The 20,136-nt window shown below is 40.9% G+C and overlaps 1 protein-coding gene across 11 annotated transcripts in view; it reads left to right on the top strand.

Annotated features, from left to right (window-relative positions):
* srfb (serum response factor b) overlaps positions 1–20,136 on the top strand; it is a 28,490-nt gene extending 8,354 nt beyond the window's left edge. For 2 of the 11 annotated variants that reach the window (XM_037781598.1, XM_037781593.1), the window contains exons 3-8: positions 11,353–11,593; positions 14,172–14,336; positions 14,637–14,741; positions 15,889–16,086; positions 16,163–16,269; positions 17,794–20,136. In XM_037781598.1, the coding sequence (XP_037637526.1) occupies positions 11,353–11,593; positions 14,172–14,336; positions 14,637–14,741; positions 15,889–16,086; positions 16,163–16,269; positions 17,794–17,889 (912 nt within the window). In that variant the 3' untranslated portion in view covers positions 17,890–20,136. Of the gene's footprint in view, positions 1–11,352; positions 11,594–14,171; positions 14,337–14,543; positions 14,742–15,888; positions 16,087–16,162; positions 16,295–17,793 lie in introns of those variants that run through there. The other 9 variants (XM_037781595.1, XM_037781594.1, XM_037781597.1 and 6 more) reach the window with 9 other exon arrangements.

The following is a 20,136-nucleotide window of genomic DNA, read 5'->3' as shown; positions in this document are numbered from 1 at the left end:
TGGAAGCTCTAATATGATTGTGACACATCACGTCAATCTGTCATGAATCAGTCACTTCACTCAGGGCGCAACACTCCTGCTGCTGCTGCTTAGCCAGCCAGCTAGCCGGCGAGCATGGAGAAATATTTGAGTCAGTCCACATCTTCGAGTGACACTAACCCCAAATTATCTAAATTGAGAAAATATGACAACAGTTTTATTGAGAATAGCAACTGGAGACTAAAATGCGTCATGTGTCTTCAGGTGCTAGCAAACGAAGCCATGAAACTGGCAAAGCTAAAGAGACTTCTGATTACAAAGCACCCGGAACATAAAGGCCAAACAAAGTGGTATTACATGATTCAAATCAAAAGGTGTTTCTGTTTATCACTATGAAACAGGTCCAAAGTATTTAGGTTGAAAAGTATTTGAATACAATTAGTTCTAATGGCATCTAAGAGTACAATTGGTAGTGAACATTATGCTTAATTGGTGATACGATTATGAGGAGGTCCTTGGAAAATTTTCTCCTTGGCCCCGAAAAGTTTGAGAACCCCTGTCCTACTACATTACTGCTAGAGCTCTTGAACTTCAGGTCTTTGAGATTTTGAAGTGAAGCGATAAATTCATCAGCAGACACGCTCCACTGTCCACACCTTCGTGCACTCACGTGCTGCGAGCCGAGATTCCCTCCGCTGTTTACACGGCTTAAGTACGCCCCTTTGAAGATGGACACTTCCAGGCCTGTTTGCTTGCGTGCTGTTCTTACAAGGCACCAACTAACACCTACCATACACCGTCAAGGATGGGAGATCAACCTTTGCATGTTAAGCCACTCTCATGCCCGCTCCGCTCATTGATAAAAATTAGATTCTGCCTCTGTAGCCATATATGGTATGGTTTCCCTGCCTGCTCTCTTGGCTGAGGCCCCTCACATTCCTTATAAGCTGCAGCTGTCTTTGGAGTCCTGTGATTTCCCCCCCCCCCCCTCCCCCCCCACTCATTTAGTGATATGGAGGGGAGGTAAGGATGTAGATATGAGCGGGTGGAATGGAAACATTTGAGCAATATTTTACATTTCATGCAACGTCTCTTGAGGTGGCTGGCAGTGACGCCGTGACCTCTGCCCCCCGCTGCAGTTTTGAGTGTGGGAGACCAGCATGGGCCTGTGAACACTGCTCACAGAGGGACACTCTAGAAACTCCGTCATTTTGGGCTCCATGTCAGGATCAGCGCTGTTATGATTAGGACATGGTGGGGGATACGCACATTGTGCAGTAGGTCTGATGCGTGGTCGCCGCATGCACCTCTGCAGCGTCTGGACACTATTAATCAAGAGAATAGTATGTCATACATACAGTCCAAGCTAGTCTAAACAGTTCAGAGTTTGCGATGGCTGGTGGGGGGAGTGGAGGACATGTTGGAGAAGCAAAAGAAAGAGGCTTAGATGATAAATGAAGTAGCTCATAAATTCATGTGACTAGAAATTCAAGAGAAATTCAGAAGTAATTCAGTTGTGTATATTTTAGTTTTTACCATGGATAATGTGCCTATACACTGGTATAGTGGAGTTTGATGTTTTTCAGTGGTTTAAAATGTTCACGTTAGGGCGCTTTTCATAAGCCAACATTTAGTTTGTTTTAATCGAATTCTGGTGCGTTTTTTTGGCCAATTTTGAACGCAGTAATCGTACTCTGGTGCGGACCAAAACAACCAGCCTGAAATCGCTTGTGAGAGGTCGTCTCGGACCGTTTTCAAGCAAATCAAAATGCAGGCTGCCTGTGTGGTCATTTGTTGAGATGGAAACAGGTAAACTACAGGTTAACATGAGTGGGAGAGGACTGACCTGGACTTGAATTTGGGATACACTGAAGGAGAAGGGATTCATGCGCACAGTAGATCAGTACTGAGTCAAATTGGAAAAACTTCGACAGCAATATAGCCAATCAAACAAATTTATCCTATTATAATAATCAATTATAGATAGAGATATAGAAATTTAAAGGCGTGGCGTTTCAGAGTCATCTTTTGTATCGCCCTACAACTTCTTGTTTTCATGGTTGATAGTTTTGTGTAGGGATGCACTGATCTTTTTCAGTCCTGATACTGATACCTGGGCTTTGGGTATCGGCTGATACCGAGTACCAATCCGGTACCAGTGTTTAATTAATAAGCTATATGCCTCACTGCGTGGAAGTGACTGGGATCATTCTTTTATGTGTAAGGCAACATCAGGCTTGACTTAAACATTACTTTCTTAACTTTGTAAAACAAAATGTAAAAAGTAAATCCATAGATGTAAATTTACTGAATTATTTATTATTAAAGTAATAAATCATACACCAGCAACTTGGTAACAAAATCTTCAAAATGAATTACAATGCAAGTGTAAACCTTTTTAATGCAGAAACAAATTGGTCAAAACCTAAACAGGAAGTAAAATTTCAGTAAATAATGTATATGGTGTTTAGACATTGAATTGAATAGATCGGCCCCATTGTCACCATACCCGATCCAGCTATGTGAGTTTGTATTGACCCGATATTGGTATCATGCATCCCTAGTTTTGTGTGGTTGCATGTTAAAGTTTGAGACTGAAAAGGCTGTGAGTCGCATTATTTTCATCTAATGGGCTGCTGATTGGTCTGATGCATATAGCTGGATTGATTCTTGGGTCAGTGTCACCAGGCCTAAATCTGGTCCTGAAAACTGAGCCTGCAAAATGTAATCTAGCCGTGAGAGATGAGAGGCTTCTTTCTGGAAATATCCTTTGGCATCTACTTAATCCATGTATTCATTGAGAGCGTCTTTAGTTTAGACTTTAGCAGATTGCAGTGTTAAAATAATGAGACATTAAGTTTAAGGTGCGTGACTGGAAAACCCTGGCTTTTCTATTGTTATCGCTCTGGCAGCACACATTAAGTAGGTATTAAGACTGTTCTCTAAGGGCTGTAGAAATGCATTCTGGGAAGTGTGATGTCTGACATAGAGGTGAATGAGGGAGAAGTGGTTACACCAGAAATTAAATGCAAATACTTCACAGAGAGGGTACATTTGCAATTATAGTGGCAGATCTTTGGATTGTTGTGGCTTCTGTGACTGCTTCTTGATATTAGACGTGCCTACAGTACAGATGTTTTTATGCTTTTTGGGTTATTTTTGGAAGGGGATGGCAAATCCCACAACTCATGTTTGCTTAGAGGATCTAGCTTAGGATGGAATTCTCAGTATCACAGTCTCCTCTGGTTTTCCCCTCTCTCACTTTCTCTCTCTCTCTCTCTCTTCCCTGCTGCTCTATCTGTCAGTGTTATTGCTGTAATCCTGGCAAAGTCTATTTGTTGCTCTGCTCATTAGCACAGATCACATTGTCTTTGCCGCTATAATATTGCAAGCAGAACGTCCAGACTGAGGCCACTGTCCAGACCAACAGCTGACATGTTTGTTTTCCTTTCATTTTGGCTCTTTTGGACGTCCTGCGACAGCCTCCTTATTCAAAATATTGCACGCATATAAATGTGTATGAATTTGAATTGGTCTCCTTAGAGAAATGAAAGTGATTTGATAATGAATGCTTAAATGGAGAACTGTACTTGTAAAGGTATAAGTATGTATAATTTTCTTCTGTCTAACTGCTGTTATAAGAGCAGAGCAGTGGCTTCAAGTAGGTGACGAGAGACAATCACTGAGATAATGGAAAGTTAATTTACTCAGATAGGCGCTCTTATCACAAGGCAGTATGTAGAGAGAGGTGGTGGTGGTGTCGGAGGGATTCGGACGGTGTCGGCAGCGAGAGCAGCGTGTTGGCTGTGTTAGCGGGGAGGAAAGCTACGCTATGTCACCCCCCACCCCCTTATTTTACAGCAAGCAACTGGACAGGTCAGCAGCCATTGGCTGCACCTCCTCCACTTGGGCTGCCTTGCCTTTTTTAGCAGTCCCAAATGGAGCTGCAAATTCCTTGTTGCTGGCAGGGTGACAGACGGGGAGATGGGAGCCAGCAAATGGGAGATTAGACGAGGGCCAGCCACCAGTAAACTGCACAATGGGCTCTCCAACCAACACTGGCCGAGCCTGCCAGTTGTCACCTTCAATTTGGAATGATTAATCCCTCATGAATAGGGAATCATTTGTGTCCTACTCTTTTTAATTACTCTCTCATTTCCTGTTACTTTAAGACAGGGTCTTTCGTATGATGTCTGCGAATGTGAGAAGGGCAACGGAGGCTTTTATTCTTTTACCATATATAGAACCCTTACAAACGGCCAAAATATGGAAACTGCGTATTGAAAGGACTTTTAAAGAACCACAAGGAAATGTTTCTTCACCTATTGTAGCACCACTACCAAACCAAAGATCCCTGGAAATCGTCAGTGTGTAAATAAACATGCTCATGTCTCTTTTGATATGCGTTTAATGAATTCTATCTCCTGATCCTTTTTATATTAGGATTTCTCATATGTTTATTATAGGAGGGGCAGATGTATAATACTCGAGATCTCTCTGTTGCTGGAGTTAAATAATGTCCCTCTCTTGTAAAATGGATTACTTAGCATGTTATGGAGGGTTCACTCAGTAGCTGTGCAGAGCTCAGAGGATTCATTGCTTATTCCAGACGACTCAGCCCTCCATTCGCACGACTATAAATTGTGACTTAATTTGTTACGTTCTGGTATCTCATTATACAAAGTGGCGTGTATCCCCAGGTTGGGCCCTGTTTTTTTTTTGTTTTTTTTTTTTCCCAAAACGAGGAGAGCAGTAGTGAGGTTGATTTGAAAACAAGTGGTAAAATGTGAATCTGTAGTACAACATGATCACATTTAATTTAAACCAGCTTTTCTATTTGTGAAAGAAATCCCCTCACCTATATCCTCTGGGTGGGTGAAAAATTGGTACAGCATAGTATTGTGATATTTTGCGTGGCAATATTGTATCAATACACGGACGTCAAATATCGATCTTTTAATATATAAACTATTAACCGTAGCAGTCTGACGGCCTGGCGGCGGGCTAGGCCGCTATTCTGTCTTTCGGAGTTTTTTTATGGGAATATAATGCTCTAAAGTTGCGCTAAATTTTGGCAAGGAAAAATTGGCAAAGCCATTTTCAAAGGGGCCCCTTGACCTCTGACCTCAAGATATGTGAATGAAAACACTGAGACAAGTTGAAATATAGCTTATCTCAGTACTGAGCATATCGCAAAATGTTTAAAATCGTAATAAGATTGTGACTATTGTAATAATATCATATCGTGAGGCTTTGGGTGATTCCCACCTCTACTATATTATTATATATTGTAGTGCTGCAACTAACGGGTATATTCACTATCAATTAATTTCCCTTATTTTCTAAATCGGTTAATTGTTTGGTAAGATATCGCAAAAAGTGACAAATACCCTTCACAACTTCCCAGAACCCAAAGTCACGTCTTCAAATTGCTCGTATCGTCTGACCAAAAAGTTCAAAATATATAGTTTCATATAACATAAGACAAAGAAAAGCAGCAAATTAAAAAGTAATAAAATTACTGTCATGATCAAAATAGCTGCAAATTAAGAACAATTGATTAATTAACAACTTTTTTCAGCTCTATTGTATTGTATAGAATATACTACTCAGACTTCCAGTACATTACAGTGAAGGGGTTCATTTTTAGTGATGAAGATGATGGGATGTATCGGTGTGTAAGGTTCTATTAAAAAGAGCAGGAGATGGATTTAACGAGGAGATGACAGTGCTGAGACTTTGGCTACACTTCTTTTCTAAAGAATGCATTACACCAATGTAGCCTATGTTTACTATGCACTGCCTTGACTCTGAACTAAAAGCCAGCGCTGTTTATAGACTGGCCAGTTGAACAGCAGACACGTGGAGATGGTCAAACAAAGCAGTAGGTCAGTGGAGGCTCGCTATGTAGGTCACAGAGATAGTGGCAGTTTGACTAGACCTCGAGATTACCACATAGGTTAAAACCTGGATGATCAGCTTGTTTACACCTTCTGAAGCCAAACTCTCAGGCACTGTTGGAGTAGAAATGTGACAGGAAAGCAAGAGCTAGGAATGAGACAGTATAGGATTTTATCACAGATCGCGATTTAAAAAAAAAAAAAGAAAAGAAAAAAGCTTGCAATAAGTTGATAGTATTGAATTTCTATTATCAGGATAATCGTGAATATCCTCACAAGTGACTTGAAAAAGGTGTCGTGCTCGCTATAGAGTTAGAGCTATATTTAATTGGTTTGAGTATTTTTTCAAGAAAAAAAAGTCTAAACTCTCTGATTCCGGCTTCTTGAATGTGAATATTTTCTGGTTTCTTTACTCCTCTATGACAGTAAACTGAATATCTTTGAGTTGTGGACAAAACAAAACATTTGAGGACGTCATCTTAGGCTTTGAGAAACACTGATCGACATTTTTCATTATTTTCTGACATTTTATAGACCAAACAACTAATCGATTAATCAACAGATTAATCGACAATGAAAATAATCTTTATTCGCAGCCCAAGAAAAATGGACCCTGAAATACAGGAATTATCATGTAAAACAGAACAGACTCAAACATTGTTATTATTTTTAAAATGTAGTTATTTATCCTTTATTTATGCACAGGACCTTATGATTTTTGATTACCTTATTTAAGTTTCTTTTTCACTAAAAAGAAGATCTGTGATGCAATAAAAAAATATTTGTTTATTAACAAAATGTAATATAAAGTGTTTCCAGTATGTTTTGGTGCCATTTTTAAGAGTTTTAAACATATTTTGATGATTATCGGGATAATATTCGTGACATGAAATTTCCATATCATCCCATGCCTCACAAGAGCAGCCATTTCTCCATTGAATGGTGTAAAAAAAAAAAAAAAAAAAAACTGGAACACATGACCTTGTCCCTTCAGTGAGCCATATTGTCCTTTTAATGATAGTACACGGTGAAGCATCTCAGTGAATTCAGTCGTTCTTGTGCGGCCCCGATGGTGAGATCTGCTAAAGAGTCAGATGGCGGCTGTCTTTTCACGTGGCCTCCTGCTGCCTCAGCTGGCTTGGAAAGGGTTAATTCCTCCTCAGAGGTGCTCAGGTTTCCCGCCAGCTGTCTGTACCCTCAGCTGTTTGTACTCTCGCCCCTATCCTGTCCCCTGTCCCCCGTCCCCGAACCTCACTCAGGTCTGACTCTGCTTCGCCTGCCGCACACAGACACACATACTCTGCTACTGCTGTGGCTAAAACACGCTACCACACCGCCGTGATGATCCAAACACTTGTACTTTATCTCCAGTCTCAAAATGTTGGCTTCATTTTTGTTCTGCTTTGTGACTGCTATCCTCTTCCTCTGTTACTATCTTAAATTTGTCTTACCTGTTGACATTAGGCATAGTAATATCTGTAAACCCTACGCAGATGTAGAGTGAGTTTTAAACATTTATATTTTTGCTATATATATATTATCACGCTTATTACTATATTCAACCAAAAGTCTCCAGAGAGAATGAAGACGTGGTGACAGCTGTGTCTCGGTCTGACTGTCAGCCATCGCTCTGTGATGACTGACAGGCCTGATAGTTGTTCAGTAAATGGATGACAGATCGTTGTTGGGAGAATTTAGTCAGTTTTCCTTCTTGGTTGAAAGGGCAGAACAACTGTGTGTGGCCCGCCCTCTTTGACTTTCCAGCTGCTGTTTAACTAAAGAGGTAAAGGACCTTGGACTGTCAGAGCCCCTCAGTGGGCCTGGATCTGAGCTGCAAATGAGTTAACTAACTGCTCAGCACTGTGTAGCTCTGTCTTGTTGATTCAGAGCAGCTTGTATAAGACACCACTTGCTTAGCCATCTGTATGTCATGAGGGCCAGAAAACGCTTTGAGTTAACGGTGACACACTTTTTTTTTACTTCATCAAATAAAAAAAACATTTAGTTAAGTCACTACAGTGAGTCGTACTAGCAGACTATCTTTGGTATTAAGATGTGAGCAGACTGTGATGTGGCTGAAGACTTGCAGTAGCTCCACTGGCATGTTTGCGTGATAGTATGTGGTTGGAAGGCCTTATCAGTGGAGTCCATGCTGAATCATCCACCTCTCACCCATGTAATCAGTCACATATAAAAACCAATAGTGCTTTGCTAAGAGACGTTGGCCTAGCCTGCTTCCACACTACCTTTCTCTGCCTGTTCAGAAATTCCAGCTTATAGGATGCAACACACCTCATTTACTTGCTCATTGTTAGCCTGTCTGTGTTTGATACATGACTGTGTTTTCATATTCAATCTCCTCAGCTGTTATACTGCTGCACTGTGTCGAGTGCTTTGAGTCTGTGGCACAATAGCTTTGACCCAATTCTAAGGCTGGATCCTCCAAAGGACAAGGCCTGCAAAGGTATGTCCTTCAGAGGACCTGAGGTCTAGGGTTAATCTCCACAAGTAAAATGGTCTAGCCTCAGAGTCAAATTGAGAGAGATTGAGATTGCCATGTTGTGATTTGAGCATATTTTTTATGCTAAATGCAGTACCTGTGAGGGTTTCTGGACAATATTTAATTGTTTTGTGTTAATTGATTTCCATTAATACATATTTACATACAGTACATTTGCATAAAGAAAGCATATTTGCCCACTCCCATGTTGGTATTAGTATTAAATACTTGACAAATCTCTCTTTAAGGTACATTTTTAACAGATAAAAATTGAGATTAATTTGCGTTTAACTATGGACAATCATACGATTTAAATATTTTAATCGATTGACAGCCCCAGTGAATACCACTGGGAAACTTGTTTCCCAAATACAGGGGTTTATAGTGCGAGTTATAACGTTTTACTTCAATACATGAAGTCTCAAGCTCAGATAACCCTGATGAAATCATCACAATGCATTATGGGATACTGAGAACTGCAAAGGATACCGGTTGTGTCCTCCAAATTCAGGCAAAAAGAACGCTGCATTTTTTTGGCCACATGTGGAGGAGCCTTTGAAATGGGACAGTCTGTTATGATGTCCTCTGTACTCACAGCGTCTAATATCTGTGTCTGCCTCTGTTAGGGCTGCAACTAAAGATCATTTTCATTGTCGATTAATCTGTCAATTATTTTCTTGATTAATAGATCAGTTGTTTGGTCTATAAAATGTCATAAAATGGTGAAAAATGTCTTATCAAAATAGTTGTCGATAAACAACAGTTCAACAACAGACAACTAATCGATTAATTATTGCAGCTCTAGCCTCTGTGTCTTAGCAACGTCTCTGTATCTAATCAAACTCTGAAAGAACAGTGAACCCACAGGAACATGCCAACTCTTACATGCCTTCTAATGTGTAGGCTCGTTCCTGCTATTACAGATCGTAACTATCAAGTGTTAAACGTTTGTATAAGTGCGTAGAAACAGGCATGGCTGGTTCAGATGTGCTTTATAGTCTAGAGCCTCACGCCTACCCTGCTCTTATCATGCAGCCCACTCACCAACACATCCTGCTCTGCTGTTCAATGGATGTGCACATTAGCGTATGCTGCGATGCTACGTCCCTCCTCCATTGATCTTAAGTTTATGTGAGCATCTCATCTGCCTGATTTCTACATGTTTTACTGAGATGTTACACGGTCATCTAGTTGTCATAGTGACTCGACAAAATATACTATTTATATTTACTCTTTGATAGAGTTGGATTAAGCAGTGATTGATCTTAATTGAAACAGGTATAGATGATGAGTGGATGATGCTGTGAGTATTCAGGTGTGTGATTTATATATTATTTTCTCTCTTGCGCATTAAGGAGTAGCATTTTACTAGGATTTGATGTGTTTCCCAATTAGTGTTGTGTCGCCATCCTACATTCAGTCGTGACAACTGACCCGATTTTTTTCTCAAACTTAAATACGACTTTTTGCTCAGAGAAACGCTCCCTGCTCTGCATATTATTTTACATATGGGTGCAATTAGAGGGGTCCCAGCCTGTTTCTCTACCTTGTTTATGTCGTTTGCCTTTCGTCTGGTAAAAACCCTCTCTGGTTCCTGTTACCCATCCATTGATCCATGTAAACATTGCAACTTCTCCTGCTTAAAGAGGAAAAGCCCCATTAATGGTGTTGTTTTAGGTGTTCTCATGTGAAACTCTTCTGATGTTGCTTTTGCAGTCACTGGAATAAATGGGTTGTTGCAGCGTAGAGCACGTACTAGTGCATCAGAAATACTAGCAACTAGGGGTGTAAGAAAGTATACGAGTATCGTCATATTATGTTGTGCAATACTGTATCGATTCTCCAAAACGCTATCAATTTTTAATTAATCTCTTAAAAATCAACCCGCCGATGGGCCCGGCTGCTATTCGATCTTTCGGAGGTTGCAGCGGGCTCAGCTTTAAAGCTAGAATCAAGATTCTGGCATCATATGAAACTAGAAAACATAACGAATCCATTGCCAAATATGTCATACTAGCTTGTCGTGAAGGAGGCGAAATAATGCTCCAAAGTTAGGCTAAATTTTGGCAAGGAAAAACTGGCATGGTGATTTTCACAGGGGTCCCTTGACCTCTGACCTCGAGATATGTGAATGAAAATGGGTTCTATGGGTACCTACGAGTCTCCCCTTTACAGACATGACCACTTTATGATAATCACATGTAGTTTTTTGCATGCAGTATGAATGTGTTATTTTTGCTTATTCTAAAATGGTTTATTTCTGATGTGTTCTTTATACTACGACAGTTTTCCTAGAATCAAATTAAAAGAAAATTGCAATATACCGCCTTGCTTACAGTATCGCAATATATCGCAATATATTTAATCGTTACCCCTGTATCATGATACGTATCGTACCGCCAGATTCTTGCGAAGACGCAGCCCTACTAGCACCTGATGATGTCATCAGGGTTATCCTGGACTTGGCTTGAGCCTACAAAATGTAGATGTGGGGATTGTTGTTTGACTTACATCTCTGGCATCGTGTACATTTGTTTTTTTTTGCACATAATTGATCGCTTTTATTGTTTAGATTTAGTTTATTCGCACTCTTTATATTTGCACTCTTTCCCACTTAGTATTGCAACAACAATATCCCTCAAGATAAATAAGGTTTTATCTTATCTTATTGAAAGATGTTGACATTTACCAGTCAGGAGAGGCCTAACAAAAGACCTGACTGAGTTGCATTATGAGAATTGTAGGAGCCAGTGTGTTTTGAGCTTGACCCATACTAGGGAGGAGAAGTCTGGATATCTCGGTGGCTGATTTTCACCGTTCTTTATTAAAACTGTCTCTTGCAATACGATTTATCAATACTAAATCCCCCTCGACTCAGTCCTCTTCTTTCTTGACAGAATCCAGTACTGATTTAATTTCATCAAATGCTCTTCCGCTGTCTTTTTACTCACACTCGTCTTCTTCCTCCTACAGGATACACTGAAGCCAACGTTCACGGTAGCCAGCCTACCAGGTGGCACCAGCAGCGCCCAGTGCACGGTACCCACCACCTCAACCACCATGCAGGTGAGCAGCGGCCAATCGTTTCCCATCACCAACTACCTGGCGCCCGTCTCGGCCAGCGGCAACATCAGCGCCAACGGTACCGTCCTCAAGACCACCGGCGCATCCACGGGGGTCATGCAGCTGCCCGGTGGCTTCACTTTCATGCCCGGTATGTAGGAGTGCAAAACAACTTTAACTCAACATCCAGAGCTCTGTCGCAATTCTTGATTATTTCCTTTATGGTTTGTTTATCTTAACCTCATCTTTTAGAATTGATGCTTCTGCTTCCTATTTTGTTAAAGCCACTGCGTCCTCTAGATTATTAGCTGATTAGAATTTGAATGGCGCCGCGCCGTGACCTCAGCTGTCTCGAAGTGGTCGTGCATCTCTCTCTTGGAGCTGTTTACATCACACAACAGCCCTTCACAGCCAGTCATCAACACTCAGCAGCCTCTGGTTTTACAAAGCCTTCAGTGTACAGGAAAGCCACGTCTATTGGCGACTGGCCCTGCCTTTGATTGTCACTTGGGGACAGGAATAATTAGGTGAGAGGGACACAATAGACCTGGCAATGAGGGATGACGAACATGGCCCATAATTAGTCATGAATATTCAATGAAGGATCGCTGGCTTGTGCTGAAATTATAATTGAGACGTACTTTGTGGAGCCGGAGCTTTGTGACAGAGCGGTCGTGAACTAGACGTGACCCTTCATTAAGGGGGACTTCACAGACACACTCTTAAACACAAGGGATCGCTACCGCACCAACTCAATGAGGACTTTGGGGCAGCAGGCTCTGATTCGGGGATCCCTAAAGTGTTTCTAAATTGGCTTCCCCCAGTAATTATTCATTACACTTCCTTTTCATGGTGGATGTGCTGGGAAATACTGGAGTCTGGGGATGCCAATAGGTAACGATTCACCCAAAAACATAAAGAATATTTGAATTTCATAATTTAATTAGATATTATCTCATCTGTATAAGAAGCTCAGTGCTCTTGAACATTTATTTGGACCGTCCATGACATGAACAATTTGAAAAAGGCTGGTTAAATGCTGACTGGTGCATTGTTTTCTACAGTATATGATGTAGTACTGGCATTAATGTCACTATCTAGTTGTACAGCTGAACAGACAGACGCATGACGCCCACTAATGGGTCCTGTATGTTATGTTGACTGACAGCTGACGGACAGCCAGGCAGCGTCTCTCTCTGTCCCTTTTCCCCCCTTTTTCTTTGTCCATCTTTCTCCTTCTGCAACAACCTTCTCTCTCACCCTCCCTCCTCTCCCTCTCTCCTCCTCACCACCTGTCTGGCACATAGCAGCAGTGCCAGGTGGAACAACACACCCTCCCACACTAAAACCTCCTCAGCTGACAGCTTGAAAGGGCCTGCCCACCCTACTGCAGCAACTGTTTATGGAGCATGTGACCAAATGTGAGGGTGTAACTCCAGAGTCATGTTCTGCCATGTGTGAGAGAAAACACTTTGATAATAGAAAATCAAAACAAATCATGCAACTCTTGAAAATATTTAAATGTCAATTCCAGCCAACCCCATAAACACCACTTAATACAGTCATATAATTACAGTAGGTGTCACTTGACTAAGCAGTCATGTATGTATTGAAACTAAGGCTGTCAATGGATTACAAAATTGAATCACATGATTGTCCATGATTAATTGCAAATTAATCACATATTTTTTTATGTTCAAATTGTACCTTAAAAGGAGACTTGTCAAGTATTTAATATTCATATCAATATGGGAGTGGGCAAATATGCTTGATTTATGCATATATATTATTGGAAATCAATTAAAAACACAAACAATGACAAATATTGTCTAGAGACCATCACAGGTACTGCATTTAGCATCAAAATATGCTCAAATCATAACATGGCAAACTGCAGCCCAATAGGCAACAACAGCTGTTGGTGTGCTGAACTATGTATATTTTGGCCTTTGACATCTTTTTTTTTTTGCAACCAGAAGTGACGAAAGAGGGTGGAGCTCCGAACACGGAGTAAGACATTTTTAGGCGACCAAAAATGTTATAATTAACTTTCATGGACTGCAAAACAGTGAAAGGGTTAAAATTGTAAGACAAAAACACTGACAACTCCCAGATCGGACAACGCCGTGGTAGCGACCATTTAATCACAAGGTAGCCACGCCCTAAAGCATCCCCTGCTTTATGGTCTATTTGACTGTAAATGGGACCATAATGTACTAAATGAACATCATGCTGTATTGAAGAAGACTTGAAACTAGCGATTGATACCATAAACTCATGTTTACAATGTTTACTGAGTGAAAAGTAGGGTCATTTTGTCATAGACTTTTATACAATCAGACTTCTTTTTGCAACCAGAGGAGTCGCCCCCTGCTGGCTAGTAGAAAGAATGCAAGTTTAAGGCACTTCAGCAGTGGCTTCACTTTTCAGACCCTGGAGTTGCCCACTGTTTTTTTTGCAAGTGGGTTACCGTTTTGTTTGTAACGTTTTACTTGAAAATTAAACTCACTCATATTGATGCTTGCTATGTTGCTTAGCAGTCATGTTATCTATCCAATGATCTAGAACTTGCCAGGTGGATAAATAATATTAAGTATATTTTTTGTGAACCTTGCATCCTTAACAGGGGTACATTCTGTACAATTTAAGTTATTAGCACTTTTTCAAGCTGTATTATCTTTTGGCCTTTAGTCTCATCCCCCTCTGTGTGTGTGTGTGTGCCCCTCCAGCAGGCACTCCTCTCCCCCCCGGCACCCCCACCATTCCTCTGAGCCAGCTGCAGCAGCACTCCCTGGCCCTCCAGGGGCAGCATGGTCAGGCCCTGGCTGTCGCCCCGCAGCCTCAGCAGGGACAGCAGGCTGTCTTCCGCTTCCCTGCTGCTGTCTCCCTCACAGGTGACCCGCTCTGCCACGACTGTGCCTGCTTAAACTGATCATAATCACATCACCATAAAGCTGCTGCTGCTGCTGCTGCTAGTACTGCTAATGCCACCTCTTCTGCTATGACTAATATACATGATAGGATTACTAATGCCACTTGCATGACAACAACTTCTTCCTCAGCTAATAGTTCTGCAAATGCTTCTACCCCCACTACTGCAGTCCCCATACTCCTACTGCAACTACTACAATTCCCCGTGCGGGGTGTTTTGTAGACTTACTGTCGTTGGCTGAATGCCCTCTGTGTGTGTCCAGGACCAGGGTTGCCCCAGCAGCTCCAGGCTATCCAGGTACACCACAACACCACCTCCAACAGCGACAGCAGCCTCGACATCTGCCACACCTCCACAAACTCCACCGGTAGGTCAAACCCCTCTCTAAAGAACGTCCTGTCTGGATGAGAATTTGTAGGTTTTCTTAGAGAAACGGCTCCATTTAAAAACACATTCGTGCTCCAGATGGTGGAAAAAGAAGACATAGAGTAACATTTATGAAGTTTTACTTAAAGCAGCAGTAGGCAGATTGGAGCAAATATGATTTAAAAAAAAAAAGTTATTTTTATAATACGGAAAAAAATCATGTGCCTCCGGTGCTCCTAATGGTCTTCACAGACCGGAGGAAAACAACCAATCAGAGCCGAGCTGGAGCCTGCCGTCTATGAGCAGCTGTCATTCAGTTGCAAACTCCGATCAAACGGTCAAACTAGGCAGCGCTGATCAAATATGAATCAATATTCTGTTACTGTAATGACTATTTCTCACCTCAAATGTTTTGCAGAAACATCTAATAGTGTACTGTTTAGCTGTAAAATGAGAAAGTTTGTAACCTGGCAGCCATGTTGAGATCTGTTGAGGAAATACCAAGCACCGCCCATTAGCCGGAGCAAACTTTTGTGTGTTTGCGAGTGATTGACAGCTGCCTCCATTGAATGAGCCAATAGGAACGCGCTCTCTCTGAAATGACCTGTGATTGGCCAAAGTCTCCCAATCACGGGCTAGATTTTTTAAAGCCTGAAAACAGAGCCATGAGGAGGTGCAGAAGTCTCTCTCAGAACACGTGAATTACAATATGCTGAAAGGTTATTATGAAACTTTTGCCCAATGACGCCAAAAACATTCTGCCTACTGCAGGTTTAATCATTTTTCACATCAGAATTTTTAGTTTGGCCTAAAAATGCAAGTACACAGCATCTCAATGAGTGGAAATGGGGTCCTCTTGTGTGTTGCTGTCCCACTTTGTGCCTGACAACAGTAGTAGATTTTTACAAGAATATCCTTTTAAAATGTGTTTCATTTTGTTTTTTCATTCTGCTAATGTTTGGAGTGAGCTGTGTCCTCTAGAAAAGTGTTATTGTGTCACTACACGCTGCATAAGTAGGAGTTAGCAGATGAATTACATGGATGTTAAGCGCCATCTGCTGGCCAACATGTATACCCACCTCTTGCCCTCAGTGTGACATGTGCTTTCTCTCCCTCCTCCTCCTCGCTCCCCTGCTCTCTCCTTCCAGCGACGGTGAGTCTCCCAGCAACCATCGTCACCTCGTCATTGCCAACGTCTGTTGCGGGTCACATGATGTACCCCAGCCCGCACACGGTGATGTACGCCTCCACGCCGACGCTGGCTGACGGGGGGCTGGCTGTGCTCAACGCCTTCTCCCAGGGCACCTCGGCCATGCAGGTGTCCCACGCACAGGGCCAAGACTCAGGTGAGACGCTGAACAACACAGACTGGCCACGTCAACTTGGATGAGTTTGTGCTTAATATCAAATAAAAAATGTAAGAGTTTACCAATTTGTTTTTCCCTTCGCAAGGTGCTGTCCCTCAGGTGTTCCTCACAGCACCTCCGGGCACGGTGCAGATCCCCGTCTCAGCGGTGCAACTACACCCAGTACGGCAAGATCTGCATTTTACAAGTGAAACTCTCATATTCCCTCTGCAACCAGCATGCCACGTGACCGCACTAATGCATCCTAACTGAGCACTGGCACACAGAGGCTGCAGGGTTGTCACCTGTTGCCTCTTTTGGATGAATGAGAATGATCAGCTGGTGGCTTGTTTTACCTGTGATTTTCAGCAAAATACACATGCAATAGACTTAACTAAACACCACTGTAGCAGTGCATGGGAATCAAAACTTTATATTTACTTTATGAGGTCCAGTCTTCAGTGTATTTAATGAAATTATATTTAATTATATCAACTTTCTTTAATGAATAGAACTCTGCAGTTTTGTCAACATAAATAAAGTAATGACGTCTTGACAGATTCGCCAAGCTAATGCAGATACAAAATGTGATCTTTTCTTTTTAAACGACTTACTTTACTAAAATACCGTTGGAACCGAAAAAAAGATTTTTGTAATTGTGTTTAAATAAATGTAAATTATGGTGCTGTTAGCTGCAAGACGGACCCGTTAATACTGGTGCGTGCCTCCCTGTGTGTGCGGCAAGCGGGACAGCAAATAGGTTTTAGTAAATGTTGTTTTTGAAAGGCTTAACGCCAACAAATATGGATTGAAGCAGATTATTTTGTTAGATAAAAACATGAATTTTGGAAATTATTACATCTATCTGTTTTTGATACATTTTGGACTTTAAAATGCTCTGGCGAAATGTTACTGTAATATAATTCTACAAATAGTATAATACTAATAATATTAGTGTAGCCTGATCATCATCTGCAGATGTGCACAAATACTGTACCGTGTTTGAACAGAATGTGGCCTATTAAGAAGCAAAAAAAAAAATGTATATATAAAAATTTTTTTTTTTTTTCTTAAGATTATTTTTCTGGCTTTTTGCCTTTATTTGATAAAGACAGTGATAGTCTTGAAGGGAGGGAGAAAGTGGGGACGACATGCAGCAAGTGGCCACGGGTATTTGAACCCTGGCCACTGCGTTAAGAACTCAGACTTGGAAAATAAATAAATAAAAATATATAAATAAATAAATAAAAATGTAAATAAATAAAAATGTAAATAAATAAAAATATAAATATATTTAGATATATATCTTTTTAATTATTATTTTTTTTTATACAGACGTTTGTGTAAAATGATCAAGTAAGTGTTGTTAGGATTGTAGTTATACCTGTGCAAATCTAATTTTGACAACTTCAGAGCAGACAAATCCTTGCACACCCCCTGTGATCTTTGGCTCCCAACCTGGGGTCCGGGTCCCCATTAGGGGGGTTAAGGGGGACCCGGACCCCAGGTTGGGAACCACTGCTCTAGAGAATGATTTCATCGAGTAAATAACTTCAGTATTACAGAAAATAGCCTCTATTACAGCATTACATCACTCCATGATGAACAGCATGTAGTGTAGCAGGATTTCCATCTGCGCTGGGTGTTGTGCTGACCTGTGATTGGCTGCGTGATACCGTCTGCTGATGTCGCTGTGTTGCGTTCCAGATGGTGATTGGCCAGCAGTCGAGCGGCAGCAGCAGTAACCTGACGGAGCTCCAGGTGGTCAACTTGGACGCAGTACAGAACTCAAAGAGCGACTGACAGACGGCTGGAGCTGTTTAACACGGCAGACCCAGGGACACAGACGGACTTACATACATCTCTATTTATTGATGCCTTCCTACAGAGTTTCACTTCTGAATGTGACTTCACATCTATACACACAATCAAGGGCATAAGTGTGACTGACCCTTATACAGTATACAGTATGTTTTGGTATATAAATATATATAAATATATATATATTCGCAAATGCATAGGAAATATATCACGACATCCATCATCGGAAGCTATTTTCTATGCCGTTAGATGGTGTTATTTTTTTTTGTGTGCGTGCGTGTGTTTTTATTTTGAAAATGTGTAATTACATGTACACACATACTGCGAGGTGCCACAGCTTCACACCAGCCAAAGAGACATTTGCTTGTCTGAATGTTCCAGTGTGAGCAACTCGTGCACAAGTGTGTGTCTGTGCGCATATCTGGGGTTTGTAAATGGGCGGGGAGACGTTTAAAAAAAAAAAGAGACATTTGGAAATGTACATAGTTTTTTTTTTTTTTTTAAATGACAACTTGTATTTTTTGCCTGGTTTAGTTTGTGCAACGGCATGTAGTTGTTTTTTTTTACGTAGTGGTTTTGTATGTACATGAAAATGATTTGCATCAAGAGAAAGAATTATTTACATGTATATGTAAATTAATTTAATATACCATCACATGTTGATATACTGTCATGCTGTTGGGAGTTTTCACTACAAGATGGAGAAAGAACGCTGGATGTTTTTCTACATGAGTGGATTGTGACATTTGTAGGACTGTCCCTTTAAACAGGATCACGTAGCTGGGTCACAACATGTAAAACATAAGATATTCATGATTTACTGTTAACATATTCTTTACTTTAAACTGGGAAGGTTTCAGCGCAGATGGCATCATTTTAGTATGACATCAGTTTTGCATGTGATGTTTCGTAATGAAGCCCTGATCTGGCACTTTCTTAGTGTGAAAAACAGTTACAACAACTATGACAATCTGATGGAAATTTATCTCACCTTTTAACATAATGCTATCTATATTTTCATGTGTTCACACACATAAATATGGATACAATTCTGACATTTTAAAAACATCTTTAGCGTGATTAGAACATTTTATTTGCTTATTTTTTAAATGCCACAATAGTTGAGTTGATGGTTGCCAAACAGGTTTTCATGACATCAGCTAAACTTTTATGTTGTTTAAAAAGTGATCCGTGGTAAACCCGTCGCGTTGATTTGCCTCCACTTGACTGCAGAACTTTAATGATTTGATGCCGTGACTGACTTGAGTCAGGGCATTGGACACAAATCTCTTGTTTAACAAGACACTGTATAGACTTGGCAATTCCACTTCGATACTGCAATTATTGTTTCCATGTATGGAAGCACTCGGTTATTCAGTGCAGTAGTATTACAACAGTAATGAGTGAATATTTTTGTACGAACAAGGATCTCTTATTTAGGAAAAGTAACTTCAGGTGCTTTAACATGTTAATATACTCCTATAAGTACAACTGTAAGACCCCAGCTGACTGCAATCTCAGTGTGTACCTCTGCAATCATTAAGAATGAGAGAGTTATTCGACTGAGAGCCTTCTTTCTGCACCATAGTGCCTCTTTTCCATGGCTGATTTCTAAATCACTGCTAGGCGAGGGAAACGTAGGATTTACTTATTTCCAGACCACCTCACATGACTTTTCATACAGTCCTCTGCTGTGAGAGTTTTGACTCGTTTCTACAGAACTAGCGGGATGACTGGGCATGCTGGCTTGAAGCCAGAGAGCGTTTGACGGAGGATAAAGTACCCGTGCTGACTGCTGCTCAGTTATTCACTGGCGAGAGAGAGGTCATTTTCATGCTCGCCCGCTGTTCTCTGGTCTGTTCTTGTACATGAGGTCATGTCATCCTGCAGGGTTGTTTGTGTAGGAAATTTACAGGTTAAAGACATCCGGTTTGTTTTTCCAAAAAAGTTATTTTAAAAAGGGGATTATTGAACAGAATTTGTGGTTTTCACCTCGTCATTGAAAGAAATGGTTATTTTGTGTATTTTTGTTTTGTTGTACAGACATTTTGTAATAAAAAATATGATGAAACACAAATGAACTGTTCAAACTGCAGAAGAACTTTCTTTCTTTTTTTAATTGGGACGGAGAATGTTAAAGAAACCATATTGTCCTGAACGCATTGTGTAACTGCAGTGTTGAAATGAAGACAGTTGATTAAGAATAAATGCCTCAGAGACAAAAAGAGA

Source organism: Sebastes umbrosus, chromosome 10 (genome assembly GCF_015220745.1).
Source record: "Sebastes umbrosus isolate fSebUmb1 chromosome 10, fSebUmb1.pri, whole genome shotgun sequence".
NCBI classification, from domain to species: Eukaryota; Metazoa; Chordata; class Actinopteri; order Perciformes; family Sebastidae; genus Sebastes; species Sebastes umbrosus.
Note: the sequence above shows the minus strand (reverse complement) of the source record. Positions and strands in the feature narration are given on the sequence as shown.